The sequence below is a fragment of the Falco biarmicus genome, chromosome 7, assembly GCF_023638135.1.
Source record: "Falco biarmicus isolate bFalBia1 chromosome 7, bFalBia1.pri, whole genome shotgun sequence".
Lineage (NCBI taxonomy): Eukaryota > Metazoa > Chordata > Aves > Falconiformes > Falconidae > Falco > Falco biarmicus.
The window spans coordinates 28,472,181-28,495,496 of NC_079294.1; the positions used below are offsets into that span (position 1 = coordinate 28,472,181).

General features: G+C 48.4%; 1 protein-coding gene across 6 annotated transcripts in view; it reads left to right on the forward strand.

The window, feature by feature from the left end:
* Positions 1-22,106, forward strand: part of PRDM11 (PR/SET domain 11) — a 52,312-nt gene extending 30,206 nt beyond the window's left edge. For 2 of the 6 annotated variants that reach the window (XR_008822936.1, XR_008822937.1), the window contains exons 6-9: positions 7,793-7,980; positions 11,108-11,710; positions 12,525-17,220; positions 17,264-22,106. Coding sequence is in view for 3 of the 6 variants with exons in the window: in XM_056345482.1 (XP_056201457.1) it covers positions 7,793-7,980; positions 11,108-11,710; positions 12,525-14,689 (2,956 nt within the window). In the remaining 3 variants the exon portion in view is untranslated. Of the gene's footprint in view, positions 1-614; positions 3,835-7,792; positions 7,981-11,107; positions 11,711-12,524 lie in introns of those variants that run through there. The other 4 variants (XM_056345483.1, XM_056345484.1, XR_008822938.1 and 1 more) reach the window with 3 other exon arrangements.
* The last annotated feature ends 1,210 nt before the right edge of the window (positions 22,107-23,316 follow it).

A 23,316-nucleotide genomic window follows, 5' to 3' on the forward strand; every position in this document is an offset into this window, starting at 1 on the left:
TTGCATCAGGTATGCTTGCCCGATTACTATAGGGTCCTGTTGCTGCTATGCCTCAGTCTGGTTACCTTACTGATGCCAAGCCACACAGTGGCTTTGCGTTATAGACTTTGTGAGCAGCAGATACTGCATCTATGCTTTTCTCAGTAGAGAGGATGTAGAGAAATGACATGGGAGCAGGGTTTTGGTATGAGGAACCAAATGTGTTAGGGTGTTCCAAGACTGGACCAAAAGCCAGGAGCCTTTGTCCTTCCAAAATATTGGAGTGTTCTATCTACTTATGGTTTTGGGGAAGGGAAGCCATCCTACTGTCTGAAATGGATTTGTATTCTAGTCATGAACAATGCTGTATGCAGGATACCATGGCAGCTTGGATTCCTCCTCGGCTGACTGGGTTTGCCCACTTTTGGGGCCTCTTATGGCTAAGCTTGTCACCCAGATGCTAACGTTGCAGCATGTGCATGTTGAGTTATGCATCAGGAGCTACAGGCTTGTCTCAACTGGCAGACTGGGGGAAGGGGAACCCCTTTTTCCATGTGTGTTGAGATACCATGAAACAGAAGTCAGGGTTGTGAGAGATTTCACGTTAATAATTCATGCTTCCTCTTCTATTTAAGCTGACGAGGACGAAGAGATGCCAGGCACTTCTCAGGAACACCGCTTCTCATCACTGCAGAGGGCCAGTGCAGGAGTCAACCAGCTCTCTGGGCCCTCCTTCCTCCGCAGTTCTTCCTCATCAGACCATTTGGAAGCTACCAGCCAAAGGCAGGAACTGCACCGTCCATCCCCACGCACCACCACGTCCTGCAGACCCTCGCACCCCCGCGCAAGGAGCCCACCCCTCTCCAGCTTCGATCACCAGCTTCTCCATTCTCACACACAGCAAACAGACCTGTTCAGGCAGTTCTGCCAGGAGCTGGTGGCTATTCACAGAGACATGGCAGATAGCATGCATGTCATCAGTCAGAGGATGGCTGACCTCACCAGCCAGGTTGGCCAGATGTGCCAGACCCTATCGGAAATCCGTGATGGGGTCCAGGCTTTCCATAGGATACAGGATCCTAGCATCACGCAGGGGTCTCTTCTGCAAGCAGCTTGCTCAAAACAGCCCCCTGAGCCCAGTGCAGAGTCTAACCAAAACCCCTCAAAACAGACTCCTCCTGCACGGACTACCAGGTCAAGAAAGAGAAAACACCATTTTTAGTCTGTGTCATAAAAAGTAAAGAAGGGTGCACCTTCCTGAGCTGCTGTATGCTCACGTGGCCTCTCCATATGTAAGAGTACTCTGTGGGGAAGGTCAACATCTGCCCCAACCCGTCCATCCCCCTGCTAGCTAAACAAGCAGTATGAATTATGGCAGCTGAATAGTAGGGTTGGCCCTGTGCAACAGCAGAGAGGAATCTTATATCTTATAGAGCTTGGGATGTGGGACATCTTTTTGTTCATAGAGATTAGGAGTTTTCACTGACTTCCCCGTGCTTTGAATACTCTATAAGCTAAGAGATGCAAATAGGAATCATTATCTTGATCTCTTCTCATGCCTGTGACATGTTATTCACTAAGACAGTGTCCTACAGAGCTCCCTTTGCAATCAGCCTGCAGATTTACCCTGCTACTGCCTTCCCATCATCTTCCTGCAAATTAGTATATGTGCTGTGCAGACATACATCTTTACAGCTCTAAAGACTTACTGATTGTTATTTTTATCTTGTGTTCAGCAATAATGAGCATTCCAGGGCTTGCTGTGATTTACACACAGTTTGGGGAGAGGGGTGTAAAAGCAGAGTTTGTGCAAGGGAAGGGAAGAAGGCCGAGGACAGGAGGACAGGTTGAGCACTGTGGTTTTAGACTGCTGAGAAGGGCTGCTATGGCATGTGCCTGGATTCTGCAGTACCACATGCACTTAAATCAAAGAGTTTAATTTTCATCTACTCCAGTCTGAAACCCCTACCTACCCTTCACAGTTGCAATTAAAATACAATTATTTCATAATATAAGAACATTTATAGAGAACTATATAATTATTTTCTTGCATGCTATAATCTTCAGTTTTGAACCCCCTCACCCTCTTCAAAATGTGAGAGACTACACAGGAACAAGGAAAGATACAGGGCCTGCTTCTGAACTTGGGAACAATTCGGTTTTATATCACTGTAATTCTGTCAACTTCAGTACAATTACTTTCATTTAGTGTTATTTAGGGTGGGATCAGTACTGTGTCTTCCTTTCTTGAAGAGTTTACAATTTAAGTTCACAGCTATATAGGTTAAAATAGTAGACACGATGGTTTTGTACTGCTTTCTTTCCCCGTACAGATGTAAGAAAGAACTGTGTTACATTTGAATTGCTTTAGTGCTGCATGAAGTTCCCCTGCACAACCCTGATTCTGAAACTAGGCTTTAATACTGTCACCTCAGGTGGTTGTAACATTACGTGGCAGCTTTTTTACATGTCTGTCTTGATTTGCACTTCTGCACCTACCATGCTACCCTCATCTCTGGAAAAATCTGGGCCATTGCATGATATGCTTCAGCAGGGAAAAGGGCTGGGGTGTTGCCCACATACAGTTAGCACACCGCTGATCTCCAGGCTATCCTGTTGGATGTGGATGTGGGTTGCAGGAAGCTATTCAAGTTAATAAGAATGTGCATTGTCATGCCATGTCTGGGCTACGGACTTGGCCAAAAAGTTGCATAAACTTCAGCAGGAATTGAACATAGACAGTGCAGTATAACAGAAGGATGGCTTGTTTTATGTGATCTTGAAGGATCTTTAATCTCTCTGGCCTGTCCTTTGAAAACAGTGCACTAGTTTCTCTTCTGGAAAGTTCACTGTATGTCTGCTATATCAGGTATTCCTGATGTGCTTTTCCTTTTTTCTTCTTAATTGTTCTGTAATTCTAATTCAAGTAATTTATTTTAGTGGTGCAGTGAAAGGCCCTTGCTCAAGAAAGCAGAGGTCTGGCAAGGAGAAAGAGTCCTCTCTGAGGAACGACCCATGTCGGTTTCATGCAGAGGGTGTTCCTCATAGTGCTGGTGCCAGACCAGAACAGTACTTGCTCACCTTCCTCTGAAGATGTCATTTTACTTCTGTTGTAACATTGTGTACTGCAAAAGTCACAGTCTCTCTTCAGATGAAGGGAAGATTGGGAAATCTGATAGAAGTGGATCTAATTTATGAATTACAGAGAACTGAAAAAATAGTGATATATTTTAAAGGCTTTCTGAGTCAATATAGTGCTGCTGCTATATAGAAGTAGTATTTTATATTTTTATAATTTGTCCCTGCTGATGTTCTTCCGTGGATATACTGATAGGATTAGCTCCTCTGATGTTGTCCAGGGGCATCCCTTCTGGGAACCTTCAGATCTGCAGAGGAGACTCCTACAGGTGCTGGGCACTGGAGGGAGCTGGCATCATCGCTGCCATCAGGTGGCCCACGCTGATGTGTTTAGAGAGAAGCCTGATGCAGCATGCGCAGCCTTGGATACAAACCTCCAAAAGCTGGGCTCTGGCTGGGAGAAAGGACCTTGTACTATAAACTGCCTGATGTCTCCCCCAGTTTCCTCTGTGGACTATTACAGATTGGCTCAGATCTGGGCATGTATCTCCTACCTGTGTAGACCCCTCGGTGGAGTGGCTTTTCTGTACTGGCTCACAAAGGTTGATGCTTCTTCCTGCGCCCATCATATTAACTGGCTGTTGAAGTAAGTGCCTGTGACAAAGCAAACTGCTGTGCTTAACCTCAGTATCTCCATGTCTTGTACATGCTGAAAAAATTCTCTCTTTAAAAGTATTTTTGTTAAGAATGCAATAAATATATAACTCTTTTAACACAGCTGTGGGTGAGTCATTTGTTTCTCTCATACAATTTTTGCCTGAGTCGGTAGCAAGCCTGTCACAGATGCAGGACCTCCTGGAGGCACTCGGTGTTGGAAAGCCGAGGCAGGGTTTGCAGGTACAGCACCCCGTTCTGCCTGGGCTGCTGGCAGCTGACTTGCATGGGCTCTCCTGCCCTGGCTCTGTGCCTGATGCTGATTTGGGAAAGGCCAGTGGCCTTTTTCCCTGTGGTGCTCTGCCCTGGCAGGGTGTTGGAGGAGCACCTCCAGGGCCAGCCGGAGGGTAAGCGATGGAGGGGCCAGTGGGCAGTCGTGGGGTATGGGGCAAATCCTGCAGGGGGCTGAGCCTCCCTCCATCTGTGGGGCTTCCATCCTCCTTCCTGTTTCTTCTGGCTGCATTATTCCCCTCCTGGGAGGACTGGTCCCTGCTGCCAAAAAATGCCGTGACATTTTTCTGTGCATACTCACTGGACCATCCTAAAACTTGGCAATTTAGTGTCAGGAGTGGGTTGTGGCTTAAAAAAAGGGGAAATGAGGATGGTTGGTTGCTGCTAGCTAGCAAGGCTATGGGAAAGGTGGCCCTGTGGAGCAGGGACCTGTACCTCTAACAGCTGTGGGGTTGGTCCAAGCCCCAGTAGCTGCAAAGGGGTCATAAATGGTCTCCATCAGTGCAGTGGCTGGTTCCGAGTAGCCTTGGCAGAATCTGTGGTGGTGTTGAGCCTGGCCAATCCCAGGGACCAAGCAGGACATGAAATGACCCATTTGCAGCTAGTGCCAATGCGTCTGCAGGAACAGGAACAGCTCTGGGTGGCTGGGTCTGCCCCAGTGGTAGTCCCGACCCTGCTCCTCCTCCGGGGATCACAGTCCCTTGGGAAACCCGCTGCTGCCGTCAGGGCTGTGCCCGTGTGTGCGCAGCACTTGTGTCAGCCTAGCCGTGCCTGTCTGGGCATCTAAACCGAGGTACCCTTCCTGCTTCAGTCTAGCTTGAGCGCTTGGCATCGGGAGGCGGACTGGCTGCTTTCCAGCCTTCGCAGGGAGGGCTGTAAGGGCTGTTCAGGATGTGAGCGCTTGGGCCTCGGGAAGATGTGCCAGTGCAGGCAGATTGTGAGTCTCTCCTCAGCAGGCAGTTTGTGCCCTCGCCTCGCCAAGCAGCTCCTGTTTCGTGGGCTGACTTCCTCCATCCTTCAGGGAAGGCGCCTGCCTCTGGCCTGTGGTGTGCAGCCACACGAGATGTCTTAGACCAACAGATGGAATTTGGGTTTTGTGCAATCCTTTGTAACGTGTCATTTGTGTCTTTGTGGTCACGGGAGCTGGGCTGGGTAGCTGGTTCAAAAGCAGTTCATTTATATGGATGATCTCATCTCCATTTACATTACCTCAGGGAAGTATCGCAGATGTAAAGCTTCCTCTCTAGGAGCGTAAACCAGTTACTAGCTGCCAGCAGCTGTGAAGAAATGTGTTTGTGACTGGATTATTCCCCAACTCTCTGTTAAGGGCTTTCTTCATACCTCCTGGTGAAATCAGCAGTGCGGGTCGCTGCAGGATGCAGGATGGGAGCGGGTGGCACGGCGGCGTGTTGCAGGGCTGCAGCAGTACCGCAGCTGCACCCTCCAGCCTGCGCTCTCCTCCCACCTTCCTGCTGCTCCTGGACATGGCTGGAGCCACAGGACGTGGGGCAGCAGAGCTGAAGGATACTCTTAGGCACAAACTTGTGAGGCTTTAGAGGCAGGAGGGGAGCAGCGAACAGGAAAAGCATTCTCACGCTTAATGAAATAGTTGATAATAAAAGTGAGCCCTGGTGGGAATAGTTAGCCAGGGTCTCCCCTTCCCACGCAAAGTTGCCGTTTAGAGAATTCTCTAAATCTTGCTGTCAAATGCAGTTTGCTGGGTGTGCACCGGACTGTCCTGCCACCGCCCCATGGATTCCTCACTGCCACTAGCTGTGGGGCTGTGTCCCCTGTATGTTGTATTAAGGAGCTGCAAGCGACTTCAGGGTAATAAATCTTTGCAGGTAACCAGGCTGCTTCACAGGGCAGCCTGATCTTGTCATTGCTCTGGTGATGTTTAGCAGTGGGATACAAAGCAGCTGCAGGAATATGGTAGCACTGCTAAGAATACTTAGCAAGTGCTAGGAAGCATCCCGGCATTTTGCTTGGACTGGGGAGGACATCCTCTAGGACCTCCTGTGCTGCAGGGCATCAGACTGGCTGCAGCATATTGCTGTATCTCTGGGGTTGAGTATCTCATGGCTGCCTGAATGCCTGATAACACCTTTTGTGGAGTGATTGCTAACACCCAGAAGTGACAGCCTGGCAGCACTAGCTGTGTGTCATTTTCAGGACCTCCATCCTACCACACTGGCCCAGGTCGTTCCTTCTGAAATACTCAAACCGGTTGTTTAAAAGTACTTTTGTTTTGTGATCAAAAGTAAAAAAAAAGGGTTAATAAAAGCCAATGTTTGGCTAATTTTGGCAGTGCCAGAGCTTGCTGTTTAAATAATTACTGAAGACTGCAGAGCATCCTGGGTGGCATACATTAGGAAAAACAGCTGATTGCAGGCACAGGCACAGTTGCTTAACATGAAAGTCAGAATTGCTGGAGCATCGGGCAGTCTGAGACACTGCAGGCTTGTTTTCTGTGCTTCGCGGGAAGTTTCACCAATTTGTGACCGTATCTGTGTTGGGTTAGTGTGATCACGTGCAGGTGAGGTGGGCTTGTGTCTTTATCTGTACATGCATATGGCTGGAGAAGGGGAGAGTGTTCAAGGGAAAATTGATGGGTTTCTTAAGCCAGAGAAATACCTGTGAGCTATAAGGGGATGTTTGAGCAAAGACTAGTAGCAGCAGATGTCAGAGGAGCCATATGCCACTGTCCTTCATTGATGTCACTACAGCAGGAAGTGCTGAATAATAGAGGCAAATGGCATAGAAGAAGAAAAAGCTTTTAGCTATGAACTGTTCATATCTGCTTTTGGGTCTGTACGTGCAGTGACGGAGTCTCCTCCTGGTCCTAGGCAAGTGTTACGAGCTCATGTTGGTGGCAGCTGGAACCAGTATTACCAAGCCTTTTTCATGTCCTCTAGCAAGAACACGAGGAGTGTGAGAGCAGATAATATGATCCTATCTATAGATCACTGTCTTAGCAAGTTGCACAGAGGGCCAGTTGCTTGGAGTGGGAAATTAATACATTTCTGCTGAGTGGAAATTTAGCTGGTTTAAATCAGGAAAATAAATCCCATGCCCAGAAAATGATCTTTCTGTCAGCACTGCCAGGAGACACCCACAAAGTGGTGCTGGGGTTTCCACTTGCAGGGCTGCTTGTATTTTTGTGTCCCATCCCACTGAATGCCCCAGCACCAAAACTGCCAGTACTGGCATGTCCTTGGTCTCCTTTTGGATAACCAGCGAATACCCTCATGCACATTAGGTGTCTCTGTTTCTGTCCTGGGTAGCTCAATTCTGCTTGCCTGAGAGGAGAGAAGCAAGGAAATCCGGTATCTACTAAAAAGGAAGATGATGTTTTGGGGAAAGAGACAGGCAGAGGGACCCTGCCATATTCTGGATGTTCCTGAGAACAAGGGAGGAGGCCTTGGGATGTGAATTGGTGGTGGGGAGCCCAGGTGTCCTTCTTTCCATCACTAGGCAAAGGTTTCTGCCCATGAGAGTCTGTGTCACCCCTACTGGCAGATACTCCTTCAGATTGGATGTACGTTGTTGTTGTCCCTTCCCCAGCAGAAATGGACCCACTGGCTTGGTGTTCCCTGGGTGTCCATGCTTGTTGTCCTGTACCTCTGGCAATTTGCACACCATTACTTATAACTCCATGCTTTCCAGCCTGGCTGTGTTGATGGCTCTCTCTGAAGGTCATTCTGGCTTCATTGTGGTTGTCATTCTGGTACAAGAGGGGGCACAGGAGAGAAGTTTGTGCTTGACACCTGCCTTGTCACCTCACCCTCAGGTATGTGATCATCTCCCGGGAGGAGAGGGAGCAGAACCTGATGGCCTTCCAGCACAGCGAGAGGATTTACTTCCGTGCCTGCCGCGACATCTGCCCTGGGGAGAAGCTGCGGGTCTGGTACAGTGAGGATTACATGAAGCGGTTGCACAGTATGTCCCAGGAGACCATCAACAGAAATCTCACAAGCGGTGAGTGAGTCCCCTCCCTTTCCACCCTTTCCCTCGATGCCCCTGGGCTGCCACACTTGTCTGACCAAGTGCAGTGGGTGTAGTAGGTGGCGCACAGGCTGTGTGAGGAGGGCTGCGTTTCTAGAAGAAGAGCACCTCTGGATGAGAGCCCCCAGCTCTGTGTGGTGTGGATGGATGAGTGTACAATATATAACAATGATAACCACTGTCAAAGAGATCACGAAAGAAACATTTGTGCTGTGTCGTGTCATGTCATGTGTTGTGTTGTGCCGTGTCGTGTGTGCGCTGCAAGGGCCTGACGCAAAGCCCAGGGATCACCGAGCTCCCCCATCACTAGACTTTCTGGCCTGAAGATTGCCAAGCTGGTGATCCCACAGACAGCATTAGGTTTTTCCTCTGAACGTGCTGCTTTTTCTGGCTTCTGTGAGCAGCCTGTTTGAGGGAGCTCCGGCTGGGTTTGTGTGCATATGAAAGAGAGATTTCCTTGGTGTGTTTGTATGTCCATTTTCCTCGCTTAATTTATTTCCTCTTTCTTCAGAAAGATAATTTGGGATCAGCGCGACATCAGCTAGAGACTTCTTAGTCTCACAACCTTAGAGTGCATGTACAACATACAGGAGGCTTTGTTAGGCTGATTCTTCCCTGGATAAAAATTATTACCTTACCTTAAGAGTAGCCATGCTGGAACAAAACCAGCAGTTCTTTAGGTCAATGTCATGTCAGCAATATAGGAAACTTCAGAGGAGGGCAAAAATTCTTAATGCATCTATTCATCTATACAATCCTGATACCTGAATTTAATTAAGGGCATTTCTTTCCAGGCCTAGCCACAGAATGGCAGGGCCTCAGAGGGGCAGCCACACTAAATATAACTTTCTAATTAAGATTCCCGTGTATATTATTACACAGCTGCTATTGCTGCCTTGACTTGGTAAAAGGTGTCTCCTCTTTAATCATGGGGTGGACAAGATGTCCTGAAAAATCTGGTTATCCTCTACCACCTTAGAGTTATTATGCACTTCCAGTGTTACGTCTTGATGGCTGTACTTGGGCAATTCCCACTTCTGAATTGACATCGGTATGAATGTGCTTTTTTATGTTAATGAACAGCACTGAGTGATAGGTACAGGCTGCAGTGATTTTGCTGTGTAACATGCACGCATTAGTTGTCTGGATGGCTTAGTACTTTCTGAAAGTACGGCAAGAGAAAGACTGTGCTCTTGGAGCAGCTGCTCTGGAGGGGCACCAAGGCTATGAGCTATTGCCCTGCTATACAGACATGCCTTTAGTCATGGTTTGTCATGGTGTCATGGTTTGTGTGAGCTGGAATGGTGACTCACAGCCTGCTCTGCACTACATGTGTGGTGAACATCTGCCTCTGGGCTTCTCGGGACCTGCCGTAGCCTACCACACAGTCGGGTTGAATCCCATGCGGCTGCGGAGACCATCCTAGAAACCCCCTGACATCCTGATGGGCTCATCCTGTGGCAAGCTGGCCTCAGCCTGTGTTTGCAAAAGGAGTGCAGAGACGTTGTCAAAATGGAGCATCACTTGGGCTGTTGTAGACTTGTGAGAGACATTGCAGCCTCAGCTGGGAGGGCACTGGGAGGTGGTCAGCGAGGGGCACCAAAATCTGTTGAGTCACTTTCAATTTAAAAGATTTGAAATCCCCCGCAGATGATTCTGTCGCGTGACGTGGCACACTTCATTAACTCATGGAAAAATAACATGGTTCCTGGGTTTTGTTGCTGTCGGTAGTTTCTGACCCGCCTCCTCAAGGGAGTTGAGACCAATAATATGAGGGATTGTCTTGTGATTTCTGGCTTTTCCATAGGGCTGAACCACTCAGTTGGTTGGGGGAAAAAATCACTGAGAAAGAAGAGGAATCCATTCTCTAAATTGCTACTTCTGCCAGTAGCTGTTACAGTCCATAACAGGGGAAATACTAAGGCAGAGATTCAAAGCTTTGCCCATAGGAATTCTCATCAGTGTGTTGAAAATGAGATCTGTTGTTATGGATTCACTCAAGAAGTGGCTAGATTTGCCAGCCAGCATCCAAACCCAGTGCAAAATCCCTGCCATTCAGGCCAGCCCTTTTTACGGTGCCTTACTCTAACTGTGTCGAGTCTTGCATCTTTTCTGCATTCTTAGCATTGCTCTCCTTAGAGAGGGAATGGTAGCTTTTGCTCCGTAACTCTTATGAAAGCATGAATACACTTTAAAAGCAAACAACCCCAAAAAATCAGCATAAAGCAGCGTCTTGTTTGGGAAGCCATCAATGCTTGAAGTTATTTACAAGATAGAAGAATGATGGAAATTGAGCCAAACCTATCGTCTTTTGAATTTCCAGGTAAGGAAATCTGGCTATTCCCTTTATTTTAAGCAATTAATAATTTGTCTGAGGTTGCTTTTTTTTTGCCTTTTTTTTTTTTCTTAAATCACTGAATGGCCACGCTCTTAGACTCCATTGGGACAAGCTATGTGTTCCATTCTTGGAGGGCATTCACCTATTGTAGCTCAGTTAACAATGAGTACCTTGGGGTTTAAGAGTGCAAGTTATTTTTACTCCTTTACCTTTGCATTTCTGGAGCAGCCTCCAAACTGATGACAGTAAAGAGGCTTGCAAACTTTGTGCTGTAGCGTGCACAGACGCTGGGGTTGTCATGAAACGGTCCGAATCTCTCGCTGCACTGCTGTACACTTGATACCTTTTACCAAGTCAAAACAGACACAGGTCTTCCAGCCAGCCAAAATGGCGCTTGGGCTCTGGGCGTTAGGTTCCACTGTGATCAGTCATTCACCTCGTAGTCCTCTTCCAGCACAGGTTGGTTATACCTTCAGGTTAAACAAGCTGCCTGTAGTTTCTCTTCTCTTTAAAGCGTGTGGGTTCTACTCTGCTGTGGCTACCCAGGACTGTCTCTGTTTTTGCAGACGTGCCCATTAGCAGGGCTCCTCCTCTCACAAGCCTCGGTTTCCACTGAGTTGTGTCAGTTCCCTGGTTCGTAATGCAACATGCAGACCTGCAGGGATTCAGCCTGCCTTTTTGTTCTTTTTTCGTTTGAGTTTTAGATTGAGGGATGTTGCTCGGTTCCCAGTGATAATCCCCACCCCTCGTTTTCCTTTCTAGGAGACAAAAAGTCACAGAGGGAAAAGTCAGAAAAGAATGTGGAAAATCAAGAGGACGCAAGGGGGCCGCTCCAGCTCGCCACCTTAAAGCAAGGGAAGAGCCCCTATAAGCGCAGCTGTGACGAGGGGGAATTCCACCCCCAAACAAAGAAAAAAAAGATTGACCTCATCTTCAAAGATGTCCTGGAGGCTTCTTTGGAGTCTGCCAAATTCAAAGAGAACCAGGCTGAAGACATCTTTGAGCGGTGTAGCAGTGCCATGCAGCATGGCTCCCTGAGCCTCAGCAGAAACCGGAGTGAGGGGGAGTGGAAGGTCCCCCACAGTTCCTCTTTCAGCTCAGCCAAAGAGGTGGGCATCCTTGAAGACGAGGAAGAAGAGCCCCTGTTACTCAAAGCAGACAGCCCAACCGAGCTGTCACTGGCCTCTGCACAAGGCAACTCCCACGAAATCCCCACCACCTCCTTCTGCCCCAACTGCATCCGGCTGAAGAAGAAGATCCGGGAGCTGCAGGCAGAGTTAGACATGCTGAGATCTGGGAAGTTACCTGAGCCACCTGTGTTACCGCCCCAGGTACCTGAGCTCCAAGAGTTCTCAGACCCCACAGGTAAGCCTTGCCGAGTAACAGCATTCTCCAAACCCTGCCTAAGGAGAGTAGTGAGATGCCTGTGTGCTGTGTACCCATCTAAAGTGTTTTACTCTGAGTATTCAGGTGAACACGTGGTTCCATGGAAGGTTCATTCATGTGGTTTTGTGACTGGGTGGGCCAGGAGCTGATGCTGTGGGCACAGTGGAAACCACTGTCTGGGAAAGACTCTGTATGACAACTTGCTCTATTTGTTGCCATTGTAATCAATAATGCACTGCCAATAAAAAAGACATTCCATTGCAGACAGTTTGTTTGCTGTATTTTTGATGCACTCTCTTTCAGCGGAAGCCCCTCCGCAGTGCCTCACATGCTACCAAGAAAGTCTGAATGACTCTGTGGTAACACTGAAATGTGTGCTCTTTGTGTATGAAATGATGTCCTGCTGTGTCCCTTGTTGGAAAGGCCCTCTCTGTTTCCTCCACTGCCTTAACACAACCATGTGTCCCTTTCTGAAGATACATTTCATTTCCTCCAGGAACGTGCTGTCAAGCAGCCAAGAACCTTCACCAAAGGGAATATTTGGGTCATATCATGTAGTGTCCTTTCTTGCTGTCTGTTGTGGCATGTTGGAGACAAAGTTCATATGTAGAAACACTGATTTATTTTCCCTTCAAAAAGCCATGATTCAAATTCTACCCATAGTGCATTGTGGGCAGGAGAGGGCAGGTTGTGGCCGGCTCATCAGGCAATGTTCTACGGTCACCAGTAGCTTAGCAACTTTGTAAATACCGTATTTTTTTCCTTTTTTTTTCTTTTTTTTTTTTTTTTACAGCTTCAGAAAGTATCATCTCTGTTCCCACGATTATGGAGGACGATGACCAAGAAGTGGACTCAGCTGATGAATCGGTTTCCAATGACATGATTGCTGCTACAGACGAGCCTTCCAAGATGTCTTCTGCGACAGGCCGGAGGATACGGCGGTTCAAGCAGGAGTGGCTTAAAAAGTTTTGGTTTCTGCGGTACTCCCCAACATTGAATGAAATGTGGTGCCACGTCTGTAGGCAGTACACAGTGCAATCCTCTCGGACTTCAGCCTTCATCATTGGTTCAAAGCAGTTCAAGATACACACAATAAAGCTTCACAGCCAGAGCAACCTCCACAAGAAGTGCCTGCAGCTTTACAAGCTCAGGATGCACCCAGAGAAGACAGAAGAGATGTGCCGAAATATGACCCTACTCTTCAATACAGCCTACCACTTGGCCCTGGAGGGCAGGCCCTACTATGACTTTCGGCCTCTGGCAGAACTACTGAGAAAGTGTGAACTCAAGGTGGTGGATCAATACATGAATGAGGGAGACTGCCAAATCTTAATCCACCATATCGCCCGGGCTCTTCGAGAGGACCTGGTTGAACGCATCCGACAGTCTCCCTTCCTCAGCATCATTCTAGATGGGCAGAGCGATGACTTGCTTGCAGACACGGTCGCGGTTTATGTGCAGTACACGAGCAGCGATGGGCCTCCGGCAACTGAATTCCTGTCTCTTCAGGAACTGGGCTTTTCTACAACAGACAGTTACCTCCAGGCATTAGACAGGGCTTTTTCCAGCCTTGGAATACGATTGCAGGATGAGAAGCCAACAATTGGTTTGGGAGTTGATGGTGCTAACATTACTGCCAGCCTGAGAGCCAACTTGTTCATGACAATCAGAAAGACCTTGCCCTGGCTTCTCTGCCTGCCCTTTATGGTGCACAGGCCACACTTGGAAATTTTGGATGCAATCAGTGGCAAAGAACTTCCATGCCTGGAGGAGCTAGAAAACAACCTGAAGCAACTGCTCAGTTTCTATCGTTACTCTCCCCGACTCATGTGTGAGTTGAGGGTGACTGCTGCCACTCTGTGCGAGGAGACCGAGTTCTTAGGGGACATTCGAGCAGTGAAGTGGATCATTGGGGAGCAAAATGTGCTCAACGCTCTAATCAAAGATTACCTGGAGGTTGTGGCCCATCTCAAAGATGTCAGCGGCCAGACCCAAAGGGCAGATGCATCTGCCATTGCCTTGGCCCTCCTGCAGTTCCTGATGGACTACCAGTCAATTAAACTCATCTACTTCCTGCTGGATGTGATTGCTGTGCTTTCACGCCTCGCCTACGTCTTCCAAGGGGAGTACCTTCTTGTGTCACAGGTGGATGATAAAATAGAGGAGGCCATCCAGGAGATCAGCCGGCTAGCAGACTCGCCTGGGGAGTACTTGCAGGAGTTTGAGGAAAACTTCCGTGAAAGCTTTAATGGCATTGCTGTGAAAAACCTACGGGTGGCTGAAGCCAAATTCCAGTCGATCAGAGAAAAGATCTGCCAGAAGACCCAGGTGATCCTAGCCCAAAGGTTCGATTCCCGTAGCCGGACATTTGTGAAGGCTTGTCAGGTATTTGACCTCGCAGCTTGGCCCAGAAGCACTGATGAGCTCATGAGCTATGGGAAAGAGGATATGGTACAAATATTCGAACACCTGGAGACGGTCCCATCATTTTCCAGAGAGGTTTGCAGAGAGGGGATGGACACCCGAGGGAGTCTGCTGATGGAGTGGCGAGAACTCAAAGTGGATTATTATACCAAAAATGGTTTTAAAGACTTGCTCAGTCACATTTGTAAGTACAAACAGAGATTCCCCCTCCTAAATAAAATAGTTCAGATCCTCAAAGTCCTTCCCACCTCATCGGCCTGCTGTGAGAAGGGGCGCACCGCCCTGCAGAGGGTGCGCAAAAACAACCGCTCTCGGCTCACGCTGGAGCAGCTCAGTGATCTTTTGACGATTGCTGTTAATGGGCCACCTATTGCCAACTTTGATTGCAAAAGGGCGCTAGATAGCTGGTTCGAGGAGAAGTCGGGCAATAGTTACGCGTTGTCAGCCGAAATGCTGAGCCGGATGTCATCTCTTGATCAGAAGCCAATGTTGCAGAGCATGGACCATGGCTCTGAGTTTTACCCCGATATTTAGGAAGGAATGCCTCAGATCAGAAAGCTGTTGAATAATTTTTTTAATCTATACTCTAAACTTTGATATATTATAAAAAAAATATATATATAATCTATATTAAGGAAAAACCCACACTGAAAATTTAAAAGTTTAGACGATGTGCGTCTGATAGAAGCTAAGCAGAATTTTAAAGATTGAGACAATGTTTAGACATTTACTGGTGTCTCCAACCATGGCAGCTGCAGTGTAGGTGGCAACATTTCATTCTTTAGAAGCATGTGCTGGGGCCATACTCTACATGTTCAAACCTAACTATCTATAAGCTAGATGACGGGTCTTTGTCAGCCTCAGCCTCCCGGCGGTTTCCTTTGTATGTGTGTTGTCGGTTTGTTGAGTTGTTTTTTTGTGTTGTTTTGTTTCGGGGTTTGTTTGTTTGTTTCTTTTTCCCCTTGGTTTTGATCTCTGCCTCTCTTTCCGTTGTTCAGTCCAGTTATTGAGCCACTTGAGCCTTTTGTTGACAACCGTCAGATTTCTGATTTCCGACAGAGCATCCTGTGCGTTTATGTTGCCCCTGGCTCTCCAGCTCCACCCAGTTCTCTTGACTCAAGTGGGAGCTTTCCTTACAGAGATTACTGGCAGGAGGGAAAGGCTGGGGGTGTTAGTTTGGTTTTTTCTTCTGATTTAGAAACAAATGCCTCCACTAAACTGTGATGCCCCTTTCTCAATTCTCCCTACTTTTGGGCTGTAGAGTAATACTTGGCTTTCAGCTCCTTTTATGATAACCATAGTACCAGTCTATCATACATATATTATTACATGGTGTCATGTGCAGACTATAAAATAGCAAAATAGAGAAGGCAGGGGGAAATTTTTGCATTTATATTTTTATATTGTAGGAGATAAATATATATATATATATATATACAACTATTCATTCAAAACCAGGGCTGCTGTGGAAGCTAGACAGCCAATGAGTCAAGAGCCATCTCTGGGCAGAGATTCAAAGGCTTAAAAATTATATTCTAATTTACATTATTTATACTACGTCTTTATAATCCTAGATTGTTGTGGGGTTTTTGTTTTGTTTTGTTTTGTTTCGTTTTGTTTGGAATGACTGAAAGAAAAACCTGCCACAGTTTGGTGGCAGGAGCTATCAATGCAAGATTATCTTGGATTATATTCATGTGATGATGTCCTACAAAGGTTCACGTATTCTCTTGTGACCAAGGTAACATGTTCCACAGCACAGCAGCCTGATGACAGCAGGAAGAAGGGATGCTCTGCTTCTTCCTGCGAAATGTTTCTTCCTTTCTTGAAGAGATGCAGAGTCCAGCTGAAATGTGAATGGGGGACTTGCACCTTCCATCACAAAGAGATTGTTCTGTGGGCTTGGGGTTCTTCGTTGTTTTATTCTTTTAAAGTAAATGAGCTCCAGGCATTCACACAATATCACTTCAGGTTAGAAAAGCAAAAAAATAAAAAACAAACAAACAAAAAAAAAAAACACAAAAAAGGTGCAAAAACTCCACAGATGCTAGTGCCTTGCCCTGCTGATGTGGCATGGACAGCACCAACCTGACCAGACCATCATGGGAGTGAGAACCTGTTGTCCAGAAGGTGTCCGAGCCAACATGATCTCACTTCCCAGAGGGATGAGCTTTGTGCCAAGCTGTGTTGTTTGGAAACATGATGGTGGTATCAGCAACACTGAACCTTTCCTTTCTCCTGTTACCCCCCTGCCCTTGGTCTTGGTGCTAAGATATCTCTAGAACCGTTGCTGCTAGTTGATAGCTTTTCATTTATATAAATATATATATATATAAAAAATATTATTTTATTTTTTAAACTTTTTTGTTTGTTTTCAATGGAGATGTAGCATGTTTGGAACCGATCTCTTTTGGAGTCACTTTCACTGCCAGGGTTCACACACTGTCTTCCCCGGGAAAACACGCACTTCTGCCTAGGTCTTGCTCACCTCCCGCTAACCACTTTGCCCTCAGCAGAACCACACAGCCAGCACCAGGCAGAGATGTACAGCCAAGCCGCTGTGGACTGGCTCAGCTTTCAGACCCCACAGGAACAGCTAGACTGGTGTTGGTCAGCGTTTTGGGAGTGTTCCCCTTCTGTCCCTGTGGGACTGAGAAGGGACTGAGCCCACCTGAAGCACTAGTGTTGGTCCATCCTTGCGTCCTGACTCTGCACTCTTTGCTGTAAAACGGGGCTCTTTGGCCAGAGAGGCCAAAGGGAGCAGAGCAGACCCCACGAATGTAGCAGCAAGGGCTGGGCAGGCGGCATACCCTCCGTAGCACTTACTCCCTGTCCCCTCTGCCTTACCTCAGATGGCATGTGCAGCCTGCCGGCTGGCTCGGGCAGTGGGGGGCACCTGCACCAGGGCCTGCTGCTGAACCACCGGCAGCAGTGCAGGCGCTGGGCGCTTCTCCCTGCGGTCCTCATGGGAACGCCACAAGCTAGGTCAGGTCATTGCGCCGTTGCAGCGCTGGGGTGTCAATATGCAACACCTAGCAAGCAAAAAAAAAAAAAAAAAAGGCTTTGTTTGCATTTTTTCCTGTCTTTTCCAATAAATGATGTGATCAGATTTGCATTTTTTCCTGTCTTTCCCAATAAATGATGTGATCAGATTTACCCCCATTCATTTAGAGGAGTGAAAATTAAACTAGAAATCCCCCGCCAGCTGTGCAGACTTGGGTGGTTGTTTGCCTGACCATAAAATAGGGATCTCTCCACAAGAGGTGCTTGTATAGCCCTTCAGGCCCGGCAACTCAGCTCTGCTCAGGGTGCTGCCACAAAGGTCGCAAAGCTGCTCCCTGCTGGGGAGATGGCAGGCTCCCTCCTTAGTTAGAATTTTTGGAGATAAAAAAAAAAAAACAAAACCCCACCAAAAAAAAAAACCAGGTAGAAAAGGTAGAAGAATTGCTGCTCAGTCTCTGACCTGGAAATGAGCAAGGTGAACGTAGATGTTGGAGACAAGAAGTGAATTGATGCACCAGCAGGGAATGGGCAGGTGGGGGACAGTCTTCCTTGTCGAGCATGCACACAGCAGGCAGTAGAAGCAAAAGTAACAAAGATACTTGATGCAGGCTGCCGTGGTTGTTGGAGAGGCTGTAAAGACAGTTTCCGTCCTCCCCTTTTTTTCCACTTTCCTTTGCCGAACTCCATAGCTCTTTGTGGGGGGAACTAAAAAACACCTGCCTTTCTGTTTGCTGCAGTGGAAGCTCCTTTGCACATGGCTCTGTCACAGAGGCCCGTCAAAGTGCCTGGCCTACATGGAGGGAAGGGACACTTGCAGACAGTCTCCAGACACCTTTGCAGACAGGAGTGCTCCCCCAGTGCTTGTCCTGAGCACCTGAGAGGCCTGTTTACAACTCCTGCTCTGAGCCTCTTTACTTTTGCCACTGGGGAGAAAATGGTGCCTTGCCTTGTCAGCGAGGTTAGAGCTGCCAGAGCCTTGTTCAGAAATGATTCCTCTAATTTGTCACTCCTTCCCTTTGGTGCGTTTGCAGATCCCACTCTCATCAGTGACAGCTTTCACTGGCTGCTCTTATTCCTGATGGCAAAGCGAAATGCACAGCGAGTGGCTTTTTTATCTGTGCAGTCAGGTGGCAAGGGGAAAGTGCTGGTTTCTTTTGCAAATAACTGCCTGCACCTGTGAGTGATGTCAGTAGGAAGTGTGATTCCCTGCCATGGGATATTGCAGATACCCATGATGGGAAGGCTCAGAGACCCCTTGCGTTGGTGATAGGGGGGAAATGAGTGCTTGGCGGAGCAGCCGGCTTGGCCCAGCCCAGCTCCCACAACACAAACAATTCCTGATTGCCCCCAAGTCAGAAAATAAGCCCAGCTTTTGTCCTAGACAAACGCAGGTGCTTTGAAAGCTTTCCCTGTAGGTTTACCCACCTATCTCAGATCTGTAGCTATTACTGCCATGGATAAACGTGACTGCTGTGACTGCCGGCATGAGCAAGATAGGGAGGAGGGAGGAATACCAATGCAAAGTGCCCCTGGCTTCCCAGTGGCCTGCCTGCTGAGCCTTTCCCGGGAGCCAGTGCTTTTCTGTGCCCTATTTGCAAACCTCAGGAGGCAGCGGCAGGCATGGGGAGGGCTCACTCAGCATGGCAGAGAGGGAGGCCACCTTTGTTCAGAGATAGCCACGCATCAGGTTTAATCCATGCCTTTCCTGCTGCCCTGAGTGAGCAAGAGGAGGTTGTTTTGAACACGTTCACAGCATCTTGAAGTGCTTCAGCTGCAAAGAGAGAAGGGTTTAGTTTTTCTCAAATGAGCTCTTTATTCTCTCTTTCCCCCTGCGCCTTTGCTATGGCATCTGACTGTGAATAATGCACACTTCTCTAGACCATTGGGTTTGTATTTCTAGCCCATGGGCCTTTTTGTTGCCATTTTCTCTCCTCACCTTTTGCTCAGGCTCCTTGCCTCTTTTACCCTGCTGTGAAGCAGAAATCCATGAAGCACATTCAGACATGTCCTTCTGCAGGGCTCACCAGTGGCTGCAGAGGTCCAGACCCTCCGGCCACAAGACTGAACTCAGCAGGGATAATCCTCACAAGAGACCAAAGCTCTTCCCATACCAGCAAAAGTATGCGGATGCCACAGGAGGTTGTGAGGGGATGCGGTGGGCAGGGTCCCAGTGTGTCATCTGCCTTGGGTCTCGAGCTGACCACAGCGATGGTCCCCTGTTCTGGTCGCACTTTTGCTGACATGACTCCTTAGACATGATTCAGGCTCGGTCCATCTCTTTCTCACAGCACAAACTCAACCAGGTGTCCCGTGGGGTCTTCAGGGTCCCCTTTCTTTCTTATCTCATGAAGACTGGTGTTTGTTTGACCAGTGGGTAAGACAACCTAGACAGCTGGCTTGCAAATGAGCAGCAACAGCATCTGCTTTTGCGTATTCCCCTCAGCCCTGTCGAAAGAGGTCTTAAAAGCAGAGAAATGGTACGTTGCTCCCCCAGCCATTGTATTCAATGCAGTAATGCCTATGCAATTCCTGTCTCCCTTGGAGACACGTATGATGTGTGTGCATGTAAGCTAGTGTATGTATACAGTACATACGCATATGGTCTATATATTGTATATACGCACATCCCAGTACATATACACACAGTACAAAAGATTAAAATCACATGCTTATATATCTATAAATAAAATCCTATATATTTATATATTTCTATGTTTTCGATAGATATAAAGATATAATATAGAGATAGACTCAACCACCCTTGTGTAAGGCTGGCCCTGTGTTCAGGCACAAGGCATGTAACACTGAAGACTTTGGACTTTGGGATAGTTTTAGCCATACACTGAGGCCTACATTTACGTGTATAGCACTCTATGGAGAGGGGCTTTGCTGTGGTTAGGGCAAGGGGTTTCCTTGCTGGCATGTTAACCAAGTGCTAAATAAGATTTGTGTAATAGGGGAATGTCTTGGTGGGGGGAAAATGATTGAGTGTCCTTGTCTTCTCCCGAGTAAGCCTCTGGCTGAGGTCCTGTGGACAGGCTTGGACAGATACATATCCCACCCTCATATGCACTTTTCTCTTTGCATGGATGCGGTTGGCAACTGCGGGTACTGGTGCTGTGAAAACGTGGCTTTCTGCTGTTCTGCCCGGCATTCCTCAGCAGTCGCCGGCACGCTGCCAGGGAGACCGTGTGCCAGCAGGCGCTCACACCGCACCAAGTGAGAGCGTAGGTTTGCTCACGGGCATCAGTCAGTGACACGGCTGTGGTGCTGGGGTAAAGGCAGCAGGAAAGCAAAGGCGTTACTGCGTGGAGGGAGGGTCGCTGCTGCACGGTTGTTGGGGGCAGGGATGGTGTATAGAGCTGGAGCAGCACAAATGAGAAGAGGCCGTGAATTCGGAGTGGTAAGGATGACAGTGTGCAAGCCCCGCTGGTGAGGCACGCGCAGCTCTGTTGCTGGGTCAGGCTGGCTGCTGCTCTGCTGCAGGAGCTGCTCCGCTCCCTCAGGTCTCGCAGCTGCGTCTCGGCTGGTGAGCAGCCTGCCTGGCTGAGGGCCCGGGTGTCTTTTCTGGAGGAAAGGGAATGATGTGGTCACGCAGAAGGCATGGTCGGTGGCACATGTGTGCCTTTAGGCCCTAACACACGGCATGCTGACCTTGCCAGACTAGAAGCACCAAAGGGTGCATCCCTCTTGCCCTGCCCATGCAAAGAGACACCTGTTTTCACCTGACAGGTGTTTCTGTGCTTTGACTGGGGGTGGATCAGCCTTCCCTGGGTGTCTGCCAATGCCTGCAGGATGGACAGCCACCTCATCCCTCCCTTCACACAGCCGCTTGTAGGACAGTGACCCCACTGCAGGGTGAAGCCCTTGGTGGGCACCTGGGGAGACCTGAGAGGCACCTCTGGCTGGGCTGGCAGCAGGTGGTGGGTCACTGCACTGCTTCCCCACAAGAGTCGAAGGGGAGGCATGGAGGTTTGGCTTTGCAGCTCCACACCAGGCCTGGCAACCACTGCACTCCTCGCTGTTTTAGTTGTTGGCTTCGGTTGGGAGGAGGGTGAGTTGTAATTCCGACGACCAAATAACTCGTTACACTGGTATTGCATGAGCAGACGCTGTGCAAGCTCCCCCCAAGCCCTGTCACACACCTCAGCACCCTCTCCCAGGCCTCTCTCCTCCACACAACTGGTAATCCACCTCAGCCGCAACCCACTTGCCAGCGGCTCCCCACTCCACTGCAGCCCCTCAGTCGCGCAGCGCCGGTGGGGAGCTCCCTGGCACGTGTTCCTCACAAACCTCAGAGACGGTTTCCTCACTCCCAGCCCCCTCCTTCGGATGCCACTGACACTCACGTAGGCTCAGCCCGCTGCCTCACTGCCCACCCGCCCATGCCGACAGTGCTGCTGCCCGGCGAGGGGCTCCCATGCACTGCACCTCATGTCAAATAAGCTCACTGGGCTACGTGGGGGAACCATGTCTCATATGCTGTAATGTCCTGAATGCTATAGGAGGGCTACGGAGTTTTCTGCCAGTTATGGCATCCTCATAGACTCACCTGACTGTTGGCAAAAATGTATTTCTACTTCCAGAAGACAAGAGGTTTTGTCTCAGACCTCTCCACATCCACATCCAAGCACAGCCCTGCTGAACTGTTTCAAGCAATCTCTCACCCACCCCACCACCACCCACACCCACACACACAAAATGAGAGAAAAATATCTAGACGTCTATTACTACATATGTATTAATATGTTAATATCACTCTTTTGGAGAACATTAAAATGTTATTACTTTACAGACTATGCTTTATAGTACCTGTGTGAAAGGACCTAGGACACTGGATACGAATAGAGCTATGTTGATATATCATAGTATGTACACGAGAACCTTCCTTTTGTCATATTATCCTTGTAATGTAAAATGATTGTTAATAAAAAAACATTTAAATTTATCAAGTTGGGTTACTAATTCTTTACATTGGTCTTGGAGGTTAATGTCATTTCGCCAGAGCAAGGGCGTGTAAGCTGATGCATTTCCTTTTCCCCAGCCCACAACTGTAAGGAGCGGGTCCGGTGCTATTTTATCCAGAAGGGTTAATTGCAGCCCCCTGAAGCGCTCTCCTGGGTGACTTGCTTCCTCCCATGCTGGGCCTAACTGCAGCCCCTCAACGCCCTCACCTTGGTGAGCAGGTCCAGCATGTCTTGTGATAGAGCTGTGTCATTTCACCATGGGCTGGGTTATAGCAGTGCTGTGCCAGGGCTGCAGGGGTGCAGAGCAGGAGCTGCCACCTCCCAGCAGCTCGTGGCTGCCAGGCATTGGCACCAGCGCAGGTATGTCGGCATGTGCCGCAGTTGGGGAGGGTGTGGAGTGGGTGCCCTTGCAGCCTCTGGTCTCCCTTTCCAGTCAGGTACAGTGGTGGTATCGTTGGCTTTGCTGTGGTGGGCTGTGCTTGTAATGCACGTTGACAAAACCTTGCCTGTATGTCTGATTTGGTTTGAAGGATGGAGAGTCTTTTCATGAACTCTGTGTACTGCAAAGCCAGAGGAAGTTGGACTTTTTCTACCCTTAAAAGAATGGGCTGGTTTAAATTTGGTTCTTCTTTGACATGAAAATTTTGATTGAGGTTGGGTCCACAGTGGATTAACTAAAGGTGCAACTTTTAAAACAGTTCAATGAAATAAGAGTAATTTTGTATGCAGGAGTTCTTACATCTGCTAAATCGGCGTGGGTGAGAGAGCCAACCCCTGAAACAAGTACAAGTGTCCATGGTCTAGCACTGGGCTGTGAGTTGTGCTTTTGGACCAAACAGCTGTCAAAGCTGAAAACATTGCCTCCTCAGGCTCTGCCTGGCTGCTGCGGGAGATACGCCCCACCGTGAAGGCACAGCATGGACTTACGGGCTGTCCTTCCCCCACTACAGCGCATGTTTGCAGAGCAGTGCATGTCTGCAGAGCAGTGCAAGCAGTGAGGGCATTGCAAAGGTTCAGGCCAACCCTGCTACAGGGTGGCAACCACAGCTAAAGAGAAACACAGGCAGAAAAAAGCCCCTTACAGCTCAAACAGTTGCTCGCTCAGCTGAAAATGTGTCTGTGTGTCGGTGGGAGGAATCGGAAAACAGGAGGAAGCTGTGCAGCTGACTGTATGGATCCTGTATATTGCAC